The sequence below is a fragment of the Lasioglossum baleicum genome, unplaced genomic scaffold, assembly GCF_051020765.1.
Source record: "Lasioglossum baleicum unplaced genomic scaffold, iyLasBale1 scaffold0055, whole genome shotgun sequence".
Classification (NCBI taxonomy): domain Eukaryota; kingdom Metazoa; phylum Arthropoda; class Insecta; order Hymenoptera; family Halictidae; genus Lasioglossum; species Lasioglossum baleicum.
Genome location: NW_027469115.1, coordinates 1 through 15,911, shown reverse-complemented (window position 1 = coordinate 15,911; position 15,911 = coordinate 1). Strand labels below are relative to the sequence as shown.

The 15,911-nt window shown below is 47.1% G+C and overlaps 1 protein-coding gene across 1 annotated transcript; it reads right to left on the bottom strand.

Annotated features, from left to right (window-relative positions):
* Positions 1 to 3,185: 3,185 nt before the first annotated feature.
* On the bottom strand, positions 3,186 to 7,872 carry LOC143219568 (uncharacterized). Its single transcript, XM_076445504.1, has 6 exons — positions 7,566 to 7,872; positions 7,174 to 7,386; positions 4,885 to 4,927; positions 3,840 to 4,062; positions 3,516 to 3,752; positions 3,186 to 3,428 (listed from the first exon to the last, which is right to left on the bottom strand). Exons 1-6 carry the CDS (start codon positions 7,870 to 7,872, stop codon positions 3,300 to 3,302), a joined length of 1,152 nt encoding a protein of 383 aa, XP_076301619.1. The 3' UTR covers positions 3,186 to 3,299.
* Positions 7,873 to 15,911: the final 8,039 nt, after the last annotated feature.

Sequence of the window (15,911 nt, the reverse complement as noted above, 5' to 3'; positions counted from 1 at the left end):
ACTAGTTTAAAACAGATTGTATAAAGCACGATCATATATGTCGCGTATAAACTTCAATTATTAATGCTTTCTATCTAAGAATATGATGGTTTTCAAGATCACAAGTTACATATTACTCACCGTGAGAACATTTTCCTTGCAATAATCAGGATCTGACCGTGCGTTCCAATTAAAATAGATCAGCTAGTAGATCTGCTTCGTACACCACATGTAAAAGAAAAATATAAAAAATCACAAAGTATCTTATCCATTACTCAGAAAAATGATTATATTTTATAGGCAAAAAATACTTATCTAAATTATCTTTTTCACACAGAATTATTCGGGAGCTGTGAAATCAATTCTATACATTCGTGTAATTTTTCAGTCCTTCGCTCTTCGTTGTCAATATTTTAATTCACAATCACATTAATATTAAAAATCGAACAATCTACTCATTTTTCCGTGGCACGTGTTATATATACATATAATTAATGTACTCTTCCTGCACAAATTTACTATCGAAACCATATATCGAGTAAAAACATTATAACCTAAAATTTATTGCACACTCCAGAAACCATTCATTTCTACACTTCAAACATTAATTGGTATCGGTACATGCGACAGACCCATCACAAGAATTCCTAACAAACATTTGGCACTTCAGATCAAGCACAGATAACACGACATTATGACAACGTGGTTGCAATTCCACGTATGTCAAACTTACAAAGTCCAATGCTTACACCACATTCGAAATCCACGAACCAGATTGTTTACTTTATAAACAAGTATTTATAAATGAAAAAAAAAACAGAACTGTTAAGAGTCGAGTTTTCAATATTCCCATTTTTTATTGTTATAGAAACTTATGGGGGCCGTCTCCTAGCAGATGACGGTCGCGCGTGAACACTCACACACCGCTAGAGTACACTCACACACCGCTAGACCACGTATACGTACGCGAGAATTGCTAGGATCAGGGAAATGCGTTCTGATTTCTCGATAATGCAAAGACGGGGGTTTTTATTAGTCAAAATCGCTAGATAAAAGATCAATCTAGTGCGCTGTTTGCTTCAAAAGTCGTTCTTTTACGTTTCCGAGCAATGATTTTGCAATATTCGGCTGCATGTTGCCCGTCGGAGAGGCTAGTACGCCGGCGTGACTGCAGCGCCATCTAACGGGCAACATGCGACGGGCAACATGCAGCCGAATATTGCAAAATCATTGCTCGGAAACGTAAAAGAACGACTTTTGAAGCAAACAGCGCACTAGATTGATCTTTTATCTAGCGATTTTGACTAATAAAAACCCCCGTCTTTGCATTATCGAGAAATCAGAACGCATTTCCCTGATCCTAGCAATTCTCGCGTACGTATACGTGGTCTAGCGGTGTGTGAGTGTACTCTAGCGGTGTGTGAGTGTTCACGCGCGACCGTCATCTGCTAGGAGACGACACTCGCGCGTGAATGTGTTGGTACACTCACACACCGCTAGACCACGTATACGTACGAGAGGTTGCAAGGGTCAGGGAAAGGCCTTCTGAGATCTCGATAATGCAAAGACGGGGGTTTTTAGTAGTCAAAATCGCTAGATGAAAGATCAATCTAGCGCGCTGTTTGCTTCAAAAGACGTTCTTTTACGATTACGACGCGTAATTTTCATTATTCTGCAGCGTTGCAGCTGACGAATTTTCGTAAATTATAAAGAGCTTTCATTTTCATGAATATGAAGAGATTTAGGGCTCTTATGGAAAAAGTAAGCAAACAGCGAACTAGCAGGAGCATATACATTGTCAATGCAACATCTATTACGTTGTTTACTTGAGTATTAAACAAACTGTAAGACATTTTCGACTGGAAATCGTCCCAAAGTGAGGTTTATGTAAAAATACAGTTCCGACATTTTCCGCTACGGGCGTTGACATCCGCTTCCCAGTGATGGTTACTTATCATTGTCGTCGTCACTGACGACTCGTCAGCAATCACTGTATCGGTAAAACAGAGGAAGCAGAAAATATGTTGTCGGTAAGGTAGGATTCGTAAGCAAGCGTGACGTCACAATTTGGATGACGATATGCTGCAGCGTTGGTGTGCTCAAGCAAGAGAGTGTTGGTGCATACTGCATACACACTGATACACACCGCTCGAGCGACGTGTACGTGTGCCTACGGCCTACGAGCATGACAAGATTTCGCGACGATTGCCCTTCTATTTCTCGATAACGCAACGATGGGGCTTTTTCGTAATCAAATCCGTTAGATGAAACATCAATCTGGTGCGCTGTTTGCTTCAAAAGTCATTCCTTTAGGTTTCCAAACAATAGTTTTGGAATATTCAGCTGCATGTTGCCCGTCGGAGAAGCTATATTCGCCGGCGTGACGTAACAGTATGGCTGACGATGCTGCAGCGTTGGTGTGCTCAAGCGTGAAAGTAGTGGTGCATACACACTGCTCGAGCGACGTGTACGTGTGCCTACGGCCTACGAGCATGACAAGATTTCGCGACGATTGCCCTTCTATTTCTCGATAACGCAACGATGGGGCTTTTTCGTAATCAAATCCGTTAGATGAAACATCAATCTGGTGCGCTGTTTGCTTCAAAAGTCATTCCTTTAGGTTTCCAAACAATAGTTTTGGAATATTCAGCTGCATGTTGCCCGTCGGAGAAGCTATGTTCGCCGGCGTGACGTAACAGTATGGCTGACGATGCTGCAGCGTCGGTGTGCTCGAGTGAGACTGTGTATAGTGCTTACATACACACCGCTGGAGCGACGTGTACGTGTGCCTACGGCCTCGGTGATGGGATCGTTGGCGCTTTTCGCGCGCATGCGCGAGTTTCGTCAGGGCCGTATCTACGTCTACGTCCGAAAGTGGGGAACTATTGGGGGGAAAGTAGTGGAAGACTGTATGGCGCGAAATTAGCAGATCGGGTATAGATAGACTCTAATATATATATATTAGGTTGTCCCAAAAGTTCCTTCCGGAATGTGTTTCTTTAATGTCGCTAAATAAATACAAACAATACGATAATCTTTATGTTAATATTTTAGTACTTCTGAATATGAATTTGCATTATGTGCATGCATCGAAAACCAACTTTTGGGACAACCTAATATTTATTTAGCAATATTAAAGGATCACATTTCGGAAGGAACTTTTGGGACAACCTAATATATATATATTTATTTAAAAAAGTACAGTTTATAAATAAAATTTAAAATTTTTTTAGTAATAATTATTAATAATTATTATATTTTTATTATAAAAATTTTTATTATATTATTATTATAAAATTTAGTAATAATTTAGTAATAATTTAGTAATAATGGTGGACTACGACGCGTCCGCGGCCTCCGCGGCCTCCGCGTCCTCGGCGTCCTCCGCGTCCTCCGCGTCCTCCGCGGCCGGAGTAGAATTGTCGCCGCCACTCTCTTGCTATGGTTGTCTGCAACAAAGCAATATTTATTTATTATAGGTATTACTTTAGTACATCGAAGATTAAAAATAACACAGTTCATTTGTAATAACTCACCAATTGTTGCTTGGTCAGAAATATGGCGCCCGGCATGGCGCCCTGCATTGCGCCCTGCGTGGCGCCCTGCATGGCGCCCGGCATGGCGCCCTGCATGGCCCCCGGCATTGTGCCCTGCAGGGCGCCCGGCATTGTGCCCTGCAGGGCGCCCGGCATGGCGCCCTCCATGGCCCCAGGCATGGCCCCAGGCATGGCCGCCGGCATGGAGCCCGGCACGTTCATCGGCCTGTTATGTAGCTGTGTTGTAACATATAAAATATCCATTATTAATAACAATGTAGTAACATACACACTATTAATTAATAGTAGTGAATAGTTACTCACCGGCATGCGATGCTGCAAATTCAAGTTGGCGACGGCCGTCGCCAAGTTGAAGTACTCTTCAGGCGGCGGTGTCGGCACCGTTGGTGTCGCCGTCGCCGCTGCCGTCGCCGCTGCCGTCGCCGCTGCCGTGGCCGCTGCCGTGGCCGCTGCCGTCGCCGTCGCCGTCGCCGTCGCCGCCTCCTTCCGTTCTTCCCCTTGAATCTGTTCGAGTTTGTTCATTTTCCTAAAATTGAACAAAATATAAATCAATATACATATTATCGTACAATATTAGAATTGAAAAATACAAAAGATAGTTACAAAAATGGCAAAAAGTAATGGAACAGATTCGAAAATATATTATTGGATAAATGTATGAATAGATGTCTCAATTCGATCGATAATTGTGCATAAAAGGCCACACCTCGCCGTAACCTCCAAGATCTTTCAATATGTTATCAGGCCGAAGATTTCGATCAACCTTTTCTGACAGAAACTAGAAAAAAGCGAGCTAATAAAAACGTGGTAAAATATGAAAATTCCTGAAATCGTGACTATCCGTAAGTAAATTGTAGAACGTGCTCTTGCAGAATCAGTGAATAATAATGATGTGGAAAGCGTACGTTCGGTGTCATTTGAGTGGAAAATTGGTCATTGCTATAGAGGCTAGATGTATAATGAAAAATAGATGTTCTAATAAATAGATTTCAATAATTACGGTACAATCATGGCTTGTTCGTCTAGTGGTAAATGAAGGATTACATATCGTGGTATTTAGAAATTATTCTAATATTTAGTTATAGTGAGAACCTTGTTTGTGTTACTTTGAAAAAATAATAAAATTTGTATACATTCTCAAGGTTTTAGTTATGTTCTCAGAGCGTTTGAAACAATTCTGCTTTGCAAAATGTCGAGAATTTATCTAATTTTAATACCTTTGAAAGAAAAAATTGCAACTCTTTTCTACGTGTAGAGAAATTACATTTCTCTTTTCGCGCGCGGGCGGTACCATCAGCTTACTGAAATTAATTACTTAAATTTTACTTTTATTGTTTATATTTCTAACGAGAATTGTAATACAAGATGTAATACAACTCTTGTAATGTAAGCTGTAATACAAATGTTGTATTAAAATTCTTGTTATAAATATAAACAATAAAAGTAAAATTTAATGGTCATTTGTAATTCTGATTCGAAATCTGATATGCTTGTGTCTGCGGATTCCTCATAAAACATGTGCATCGACATTGAAGCGTCACGGTCAAGTTTGCTTACAAGAGAACACATATGTATCGTTGAAATACATATAAATAGACCGAGGGTACCGCACGTGCACGTAAAAAGATATGTAATTTCCCTACATGTGGAAAAGAGTTGCAATTTTTTCTTTCAAAGGCATTAGAATTAGATAAATTCTCGACATTTGGTAATTGTGCATAAAGGGTCCCACCTCACCGATTTTGATAAAATTTAAATATGTTGTAAAACTCAACATTCTGAACAACTTTTTCCTATACATGTAACCGCCGCTCAGCTTTCGGTTTTGAGAGATTTGCGAAAAACTGCAGCTACTACTACATACATTGAATTTTTCCTATACGTGCACGCCAGTGCTGTGCGTATGCGTTAGCATGATGCGACCACTCGTCAACTGTTTCTACAGATATATCACTACGATCGTTGAACGATCTCTGTTTATTTTTTTCTTGGTTTTTAAGGTGAGCTTTCAGTTTTGAAAGACTACTCCTATATTTCCGTATGCGTGAAAATGGATTTTTCGGGTTGTCCGCTCAGAAACACTCTGTGGATGTGTGTGGTGTCGTCGTAATATAATATGTACTCATTCTTCATCATCATCATATGATTTGAAAAGTTCACGCGGTATATAGATCGTTCAACGATCGTAGTGATATATCTGTAGAAACAGTTGACGAGTGGTCGCATCATGCTAACGCATACGCACAGCACTGGCGTGCACGTATAGGCAAAATTCAATGTAGTAGTAGCTGCAGTTTTTCGCAAATCTCTCAAAAACGAAAGCTGAGCGGCGGTTACATGTATAGGAAAAAGTTGTTCAGAATGTTGAGTTTTACAACATATTTAAATTTTATCAAAATCGGTGAGGTGGGACCCTTTATGCACAATTACCAAATGTCGAGAATTTATCTAATTCTAATGCCTTTGAAAGAAAAAATTGCAACTCTTTTCCACATGTAGGGAAATTACATATCTTTTTACGTCCACGTGCGGTACCATCGGTCTATTTATATGTATTTCAACGATACATATTTATTCTCTTGTAAGCAAACTTGACCGTGACGCTTCAATGTCGATGCACATGGTTTATGAGGAATCCGCAGACACAAGCATATCAGATTTCGAATCAGAATCACAAATTACCATTAAATTTTACTTTTATTGTTTATATTTATAACAAGAATTGTAATACAACATTTGTATTACAGCTTACATTACAAGAGTTGTATTACATCTTGTATTACAATTCTCGTTAGAAATATAAACAATAAAAGTAAAATTTAAGTAATTAATTTCAGTAAGCTGATGGTACCGCCCGCGCGCGAAAAGAGAAATGTAATTTCTCTACACGTAGAAAAGAGTTGCAATTTTTTCTTTCAAAGGTATTAAAATTAGATAAATTCTCGACATTTTGCAAAGCAGAATTGTTTCAAACGCGCTGAGAACATAACTAAAACCTTGAGAATGTATACAAATTTTATTATTTTTTCAAAGTAACACAAACAAGGTACTCACTATAACTAAATATTAGAATAATTTCTAAATACCACGATATATGTAATCCTTCATTTACCACTAGACGAACAAGCCATGATTGTACCGTAATTATTGAAATCTATTTATTAGAACATCTATTTTTCATTATGCATCTAGCCTCGATAGCAATGACCAATTTTCCACTCAAATGACACCGAACGTACGCTTTCCACATCATTATTATTCACTGATTCTGCAAGAGCACGTTCTACAATTTACTTACCGATAGTCACGAATTCACGAATTTTCATATTTTACCACGTTTTTATTAGCTCGCTTTTTTCTAGTTTCTGTCAGAAAAGGTTGATCGAAATCTTCGGCCTGATAACATATTGAAAGATCTTGGAGGTTACGGCGAGGTGTGGCCTTTTATGCACAATTATCGATCGAATTGAGACATCTGTAACACTGGCCGGTTGGGAGAAAGCCGACTCAGCCGATCGCACAGGGTCCTTCGAGCCGCGAATGAATACTCCTGGTGGTAAAACAAAGTAAATGTTTATTAGTGGCTACGGCCGATAACTGAAGTATAACACACTATACGCGAACATCCCTCGTTTACCGAGCGCTGGTAGCATCGACGACGTGCCACGGAGACGGGCAGGATGCGCGGTGACGTGACGGACAGGAGACGTGACACGGCGAACGCGAGTCGCGGCGGACGTGGAAAACGGCGGCGGTAACCAACGGTGATCGGACGCGGCAACACGGCGTGTGGGTGACCACGGTGATCCCGAGGAGCGGCGGTGTATCGGCGGCGAACGCAACTTATTTTCTAACGTGGTACATCGGCGCGACTTAACGACTAACGCGGTTTATTTACTACTGACGGACGCGGTACATTTATTATTGACGGGCGCGGCTAACGCGGGCATCTATTCTCAACGGACGCGTGGACTCGCAGGACGCTTATATGTTATCGCTCGCAGAACATTATACGGATCTTCTATTCACGCTGTAGAGGTGCGAAGGTGTTGAGGTGAGCGGGATGGTAGTTTGCTTGCCACTTTCGCAACTGAGCGTCGGGGATTCCCGATGTCTTTCGACTCTCGAGCGTGTCAGAGCCCCGGGTGCTTTCGCCTCCCGAGAAAGGATGTCCTGCCGCTTTCGCGACTAGACAAGGGCGACCACTTTCGTATGTCGCGGAAGGGTCTCCCGGTTTCTTTCGAAGTCCGGGCCTCGGAGTCGTGGATCGTGGATAGGTGCAGGAGTGTTCTTTGCTAGGCGCTTGATCAGGCGTGGTATTGCCACAGCTGTTCATGCTTCGGCTCAGAACGACTTTACTGGTATCGGCGGGCTGTATTTATACCGCTCCCGGTTCATCTTGACTCGCGAAAAACCGCGAATCCGCGGTGGCCACCTCGCGGCCGCCGCGTGAATTGGCGTGTCGCGGTCTCGCGTCGCGAACTCGCGCCGCGGTTTTCGCTGGTTAGCCTACGTTTAGGGGCGACGTGTCTCGCGTCTAACGTGATCGTCACATCCCCCTCTTTCTTCGGGGCGCGAGACTTTCCCCTGCTCTGTTTACGATTTTCGTTAGTCGATCTTGTGAAAAATAACTTTATTTCTTTTTTCACAAACTAGTGACTCTGGCTTAATACTATGTAGGAACTTTTATCTTATACCTAGGAACACGTGAACACTTACTCTAACTTACGTCTAACTTATATTTAGTTGCCTCTTGGGTCCTCGTGGCGCCTGTACCGGATGTACTGCACGCCCTCCGCGTGCATCCGGATGAGGATCCATCCTCCTGTAACCGGGAGGCGGTACGCGTGCCTCCGTTGCAAATTGTCGACTCGTACTAGGTACGAGTCCGGGGCCTCGGCTGGTACGACGTGTTGGGGGAGGGGTCGTCGCTGTGGTTGGGTTTGGGTGGGCGGTGGCAGAGGCGGTGTTGGCCTCGTTGCTGCGTGGTCGGATGGTAGGGGGTGTGCTGGCCTCGGTGCTGATTTGGTGGGCGGGGGAGGGGCGGCGGCTGGCTTCGGTGTCGCCTGGGCTGGCGGGGGTGGTGTGCTGGCTGGCACTGGTGTAGCCGATGGTCCTGCCCCGGACTGCATCGGCATAGGTGGCTGGTGTTGTCCTGGCGTCTTCTTTTTTGGCGCTGACCCTGCTCCGGCCTTGGGTAAGGCCCTCGGTTTCGGCGGCGCCTTGGTTTTCGGCCGTGTTGCTCCCGCCGTTTTTGTGGCGCTCTGTTGGAGCTTGCTCCGTTCCGCCGGTGACGCAGTGCCCTTCCTTACCGGCGGGCCGGTCGGGATTGGCGGCGGTGGTGGTGATGGTGGCGCTGGCGCCATCTCGACCTCTGGTCCCGTCGTTGTTGGTGGTGACGGCGGTAGTGCCGGGAGGAGATCCGGTCGCCCCTCGTAGCTGGCGATTAATTCGTCCAGCTCCCTTAGCCCGTCTTCCAGGCTGAACTCTGGTGGGGTGGGGTCGGTGGCCTTCACCCCTGCTTTGTCCACTTTCCTCTGCTGGTCGCTGGAGGGAGCGTGGCTGTGCGAGGTTATGTTGCTCGCGGTCCCTCCTGCTGCTATCTCCATCAGCTGGTGTTCTCCTCGCGGAGGTGGCCGGACTTTTGTCGGTGGTCCTCGTATTTTGCCTGGCCATGGTGCGGAGCCGTCCCGTATCCTCTCCCGGATTTTGGCCTCCATAGGTCGGTCGGCCTTCTCCGGCTTCATCGGGATCGCCGTTTTCTTCGTAGCCTCGTGGTGTGGTCGTTTCGACATCGTTAGGCTTACTGGTCTTTTCGCTGAGCTCGTCGTTGCTTATATAGCCGGTGGGGATTTCTTCCTTCGTTTCCCCTTCTCCTGCTTCGCACGGGTTCAAGTCCTGTACGTGAACTTGGTGTTGTCGCCCTCTACCGGATTGAATTGTCACTACCGTTGGCCCTACAATCGCGCGTACTTCGAACGGCCCCGAAAATTTTGGGGCTAGTTTGGCGCAGAAGCCTTCTGCGGCAACCGATAGATGGTGTTCCCTTCGCATGACTTTGTCGCCGATTTTCGGTTGCCATTTCCTGCGGCGCAGATTGTAATGTCGGCGTTGTGTTTCGGTTGCCTGTGCTTGCGCGTTGCGGGCCAATTGGTATGCGGTTGGGAGCCGGTTGATCGCTTGTTCCCGTTGTTCGTAGTCCTGTTTGGCTACTTCTTCTCCCGGGTGTTCGGTTACTGGACGGTCCGTGCCGTGGTTGGCTAGTTCCCGGCCGTATGTCAGGTACGCGGGTGTTAAACCCGTGGCTCCGTGTTTCGCTGTATTGTATGCAAATGTTGCTGCGGCGACGGTTTGATCCCATGTCCGGTGATTGTCCGTGGCGAACTGTGCGATGATGGTTTTTAGGACGCGATTTGTTCGCTCCACCGGGTTACACTGTGGTGTGTACGGTGGGGTTTTCCGGTGTTCGATTCCGTAGCGTTGGAGTAGCGCTCGAAACTCTCGGCTTTCGAACTGTCGTCCATTGTCTGTAATTGCCATGCGGGGGCACCCATGTCTTAGTATTACGAGCTCTTCGAAGGCCCGGGTGACGGCGGGCGCCGTTGCTTGTCGCAAGGGTCGGACCTCGGCCCACTTGCTGAACTTGTCTTGGATTACTATTAAGGTTGTGTATCCTTGACTTGTTCGTGGTAATGGTCCTACGAGGTCCGCGGTGACGACATCCCATGGTCCTACGGTCGGTGTGGTGAACATTTCTCCCGCTGGTGCCTGTTGTATGGCTTTATATTGGAGACAACTGTTGCACCGTCGCACATACTTGGCTGCCTCCTGGCGCATTCGTGGCCAGTGAAATCGCTGTGTTAATCGTGCGATTGTTTTGGCCGTGCCCAGGTGTCCGGCGGTTGGGTCATCGTGCATTTGTTGCAGGATCGCTGTTCGTTCCTCGGTGGGGATGCACCTTTTCCATTCCCACTCCGGTCGTAGCCCAGTGTCGTCTGGTATCCGGCGGTAGATTTGTCCCTGGTGTTGACGGTACTCTGGGTAGCGTTCCGGGTTCTCTTCCACCCCCTTCTTTATTTGGTGGTACCAGGTATCTTGTGCCTGTTCCACGAGGCCCAGATCGTCTGGTTGTCTTGAGAGTGCGTCGGCTACGAAATTTTGTTCGCCCCGGCGGTATTGTATCGTAAAATCGTATTGCTGGAGTTCTAGTCCCCAGCGGGCTAGTCTTCCTGACGGATTCTCGATCCGTCGTAGCCACTGGAGGGCCTGGTGATCGGTTATCACTGTGAAGTGATATCCCTCCAGGTATGGTCGCATTTTTCGTATTCCCCAGACTACTGCCAGGCACTCTTGTTCTGTGACCGTATAGTTTCTTTCTGCTTTGTTTAGTGTACGGCTGGCATATGCGATTACCTTTTCCTCCCCGTTTATTTCCTGTGTGAGGACTACTCCGAGTCCCTGTCCGCTGGCGTCGGTCTGTAGGACAAACGGTTTGTCAAAGTCCGGGCAGGTTAATACTGGCGCCTGTGCCAACTGTGTCCGGAGAGCCTCGAACGCTCTGTTTTCTGTTTCTCCCCACTTCCAGCCTCTGCGTTTTTGCAGCAGCTGATGTAGTGGTTCCGCGGTGTTGGCGAAGTGTGGTATATACCGACGGTACCACGATACCATACCTAGGAACCGGCGGAGTTCTTTCACGCATCCCGGTGCTGGTATGCTGCGTATGGCTTGTACTTTTTCCGGATCTGTGTGTACGCCCTCGCTTGTTACCATATGGCCCAGGTATCTTAGTTCGGTTCGGCCGAAATGGCATTTCTCCGGGTTGATGCGTAGTTTTGCTTGTTGTAGTCGTTGTAGTACCTCGCGTAGATTCTTTAAGTGTTCCTCGAACGTGCGGCCGAGAACAATGATGTCGTCGAGGTACGCAAACGCTTTTGGTTCCAGTTGTGGCCCAATAATTGTATCTAGGAGCCGTTGGAACGTTGCCGGTGCGGAGTGCAAGCCGAATGGCATAACTTTGAAGTGGAATAGCCCTCTTCCTGGCACGGTGAATGCCGTAATCGGTCGGCTATTCGTGTCTAATGGTACTTGCCAATACCCGTTTGCCAAGTCGATGGTGGAGATATACCGAGCCTCTCGCAATTTCTCTAATGTTGCTTGCACCTGGGGCAATGGGTAGGCGTCTTTTTCGGTTACGTTGTTGACTCGCCGAAAGTCAATACAGAATCGGGGTTTCCCGTTTGCCTTCCGTACTATTACGACAGGGGAGCTCCACGGACTTGTGGATGGCTCTATGATTCCTTCTTGCAGCATCCGGTCAACTTCTTCGTTGATTATTTTCTGTGTCGCCGGGTTCCTTGGCGTGTACCGCTGTTTTATCGGTTCGTCTGTTTTTAGGCGGATACGGTGTGCGGTTAGGTGAGTTGTACCTTTGATTTCGGCGAATTTTGGTAATTCTTTTGCCAATAATTCCCTTAGCTGGCGGTCTTGTTCTGGTGTACACTTTGCCAGTCCCTCTGTGTCTAGTGTATCTAGTTCCTGTTGGAGGGACCAGTTCTGTGTCCCGACGGTAATTTGCGTCCCCAGTGCGCTGAGTGCGTCTACTCCTATGAGCATGGGTTGGGCCAGGGATGGTAGTACTGGGCAGGTGATTTCCAGCGCGTCTCCGCAGAGGTCCATGACTACTTCCATCTCCACGTTCATCTTGACCATGGTTCCGTCGGCGATTCGTACCGTAGTTTCTGCTGGTACTGTTTTTGCTCCCTGTCGTTGGCATCATTCGGCGACGTCTTGGCGTAGGTATGACCGTGTTGCCCCCGTATCTAGTAGCGCCCGGAAGCAACGGCCATATGCGGTTACTGGTATGAATATTCGAGTATCTCGCCCTAGTTCGGTTGAGGCGTTCTGTAGTTCGGTCGGATGGTGCCCCTGCCTCCGACTCGGTTCCCGTTTCCCGTCACCGAATTACAGGTGCACCTGATTGTAGTGGTTCCGGGTGTGCCGCAGTACGAGCAGAAGAGTTTTGTCGGTCTGCGACACTCTAGTCGCTGGTGTCCCCTCTGTCCGCACCTCCAGCAACACGTTGCCCGGTCGTATGTGTTTGTCACTTCGGCTGCGTCGTTGGAGACCGGTGTTGCCTTCCGTTGTCGCTTCTCTTCTGCGATTGTGTCTTCTAGCTCGTCTGTTCGCTCGAGGAGTTCGTCTGTCGATTTTATGTCTGCTCGGCGTATGAATTTTCTGAGTTCGGGTAGGAGGTTTCGGTATGTTCTCTCTAGCTGCATTTCGCTAGTGTACCCTCCATGCCGACGCATCATGGTCTCGAGATCTCCTGCGTACGTTCGCGTTTTCTCCCCCGGTTTCTGTACTCGGTCTCGTATGTTGTCCTCTAGGTCAATCAGTCGGTTCCGGGGTAGGAAGTTTTTGTGGAAGGCTTGGAGGAAGTCTTCCCAGGTTCCCCATTTCTCGTACTGGTTCCAGTACCATTTGAGTGCTTCTCCTCGGAATACCTCGGCTAAGCATGGGAGTATCTCCTCTGGTTCGACTTTGAAGCCTCTGCGGAGGTCCTTAAGTCGATCGAGGAAATCTTCTGCTCCCTTTCCTCCGTCGTAATGAGTGCCCCAGCGGCGGACCCGTTCCATGATGGGTTGGTTCTGGCTGGGGGTAGCGGAGACATCGGCCACCGGTGGGTCGTCCTTCTTTTCCATTGTCTCGCGGACGTGGGCTGCCACTCGTGCTCGTAGTTCGTCCAAGTTGCCTTCTGCGTTGATTCCTCGCTGGCGGGCTACTTTCACTAGTTCTGCTTTTCGGAGGTAATATATCCAGCTAGTACTCATTCGTGGTTCTCCCTGTTTAAAGAACCTGTTCGGGCGCCATTTGTAACACTGGCCGGTTGGGAGAAAGCCGACTCAGCCGATCGCACAGGGTCCTTCGAGCCGCGAATGAATACTCCTGGTGGTAAAACAAAGTAAATGTTTATTAGTGGCTACGGCCGATAACTGAAGTATAACACACTATACGCGAACATCCCTCGTTTACCGAGCGCTGGTAGCATCGACGACGTGCCACGGAGACGGGCAGAATGCGCGGTGACGTGACGGACAGGAGACGTGACACGGCGAACGCGAGTCGCGGCGGACGTGGAAAACGGCGGCGGTAACCAACGGTGATCGGACGCGGCAACACGGCGTGTGGGTGACCACGGTGATCCCGAGGGGCGGCGGTGTATCGGCGGCGAACGCAACTTATTTTCTAACGTGGTACATCGGCGCGACTTAACGACTAACGCGGTTTATTTACTACTGACGGACGCTGTACATTTATTATTGACGGGCGCGGCTAACGCGGGCATCTATTCTCAACGGACGCGTGGACTCGCAGGACGCTTATATGTTATCGCTCGCAGAACATTATACGGATCCTCTATTCACGCTGTAGAGGTGCGAAGGTGTTGAGGTGAGCGGGATGGTAGTTTGCTTGCCACTTTCGCAACTGAGCGTCGGGGATTCCCGATGTCTTTCGACTCTCGAGCGTGTCAGAGCCCCGGGTGCTTTCGCCTCCCGAGAAAGGATGTCCTGCCGCTTTCGCGACTAGACAAGGGCGACCACTTTCGTATGTCGCGGAAGGGTCTCCCGGTTTCTTTCGAAGTCCGGGCCTCGGAGTCGTGGATCGTGGATAGGTGCAGGAGTGTTCTTTGCTAGGCGCTTGATCAGGCGTGGTATTGCCACAGCTGTTCATGCTTCGGCTCAGAACGACTTTACTGGTATCGGCGGGCTGTATTTATACCGCTCCCGGTTCATCTTGACTCGCGAAAAACCGCGAATCCGCGGTGGCCACCTCGCGGCCGCCGCGTGAATTGGCGTGTCGCGGTCTCGCGTCGCGAACTCGCGCCGCGGTTTTCGCTGGTTAGCCTACGTTTAGGGGCGACGTGTCTCGCGTCTAACGTGATCGTCACACATCTATTCATACATTTATCCAATAATATATTTTCGAATCTGTTCCATTACTTTTTGCCATTTTTGTAACTATCTTTTGTATTTTCCAACAAACAAATGTAAAAACACTTTATAAAAATTATCGAGGTTTGTTATACTTACTTTTGTGTCTGGAACTGTCCGTCGCAGAGTCAAAGTTCAAATGGCCGAATCTTCCCGACGGTGTTGCGATTCTGCACAATTTTGCTCGCGCATGCGCGATATCTGAGCCGCCATATCTGAGGCAGTAATATTGGCGCGGAAGTACCGAAACAATCTGTTCCGGACAAAAAAACTTCAGGACGTGTTCTACAAGTTACAAAATATACACAAATGCACATGTTATATATACATTCATTTTTCAGAATCAAATCATACAAATCTTTTCAAATTTTTTTTTTTCACCGTGTATCCGGTTATTGAGGCTGCAAGCGCCTCTACCGGCCATCCATCGTACGAAAAACGGTGCGCGATATCGGAACAATTGAAGCCTTCATGGTAACCACATTATAACTGGCGAACACAAACGCGTTTAGACGTGAATTGTTCTTTGAGCCATTCACAGTATTAGTCTTTGCGCGGCATTGTGCGGTAGTTAGGGATTAGTTAGTTGGTGATTTGGGTGATTAGTGATTATTAGTTATGGAGAGTGCTAGTTCATCGCAACCTACGGAGCAAACGGTGTCCAGTCGAGCACCCAAAGGAAGAAGCAGTACAAAACGACTTCGATGCTCCACAAAAGGATACAGCAGAAGAAAATTACAACGAAATAGGTAAGTGTACATACATATACTGCATGATTTTCGACATAATTTTTCATACTCTTCAAGATTCTCTCGAGTCAAAGTAAAATTATTTCCATTGACGGTGCACCACAGGAAGCGATGGGGTCAAGGGGGCGTAGTCTTCGAAAATCGGCTGTCGCGAGTAAATAATTCGGCAAATATTTACATTAGGGGCTTCATTCTGAACAACTTTTTCCTATACATGGTATTGCCGCTCGATTTTAGTGTTCGAGATTCTATTCACAAACAACTATCGCTGATACTGTATTGAATTTTCCGTACTCTTGCACGCTTCGCAGCAACGTGAGCCTGTCCCGGCGCGGCGTTTGTTTACTTTTTGTTTCTAAACACGCTGTGGAGATGAGAGAAAAAACAGGGTGTCTCTCTCATTACTAGTTCAAATCCTGTATGACGGCTATATAGAATGCAAAAATCATGCGATCAGAATTAGTTAGGATTAGGTGGTGGGGGGGCGTTGAGGGCCGGCCCGACCACGCATTCGAAAATCAAGGAGTATGTAGTCTTTCAAAGTTGAAAGGTCACCCTATATATGTATGACCAGAGTGAGAAAGTAAACAAACGCCGCGCCGGGACAGGCTCACGTTGCTGCGAAGCGTGCAATG

Excerpts from the sequence above, each read along its gene's own strand:
- LOC143219568 (XM_076445504.1), bottom strand. The coding sequence starts at position 7,872 with ATGAACAGCTGTGGCAATACCACGCCTGATCAAGCGCCTAGCAAAGAA. Across the intron at positions 3,753-3,839 it reads ATTTGCAGCATCGCATGCCG|CTACATAACAGGCCGATGAA; the intron begins GTGAGTAACTAT and ends GTTACAACACAG. Across the intron at positions 3,429-3,515 it reads TTCTGACCAAGCAACAATTG|ACAACCATAGCAAGAGAGTG; the intron begins GTGAGTTATTAC and ends GCTTTGTTGCAG.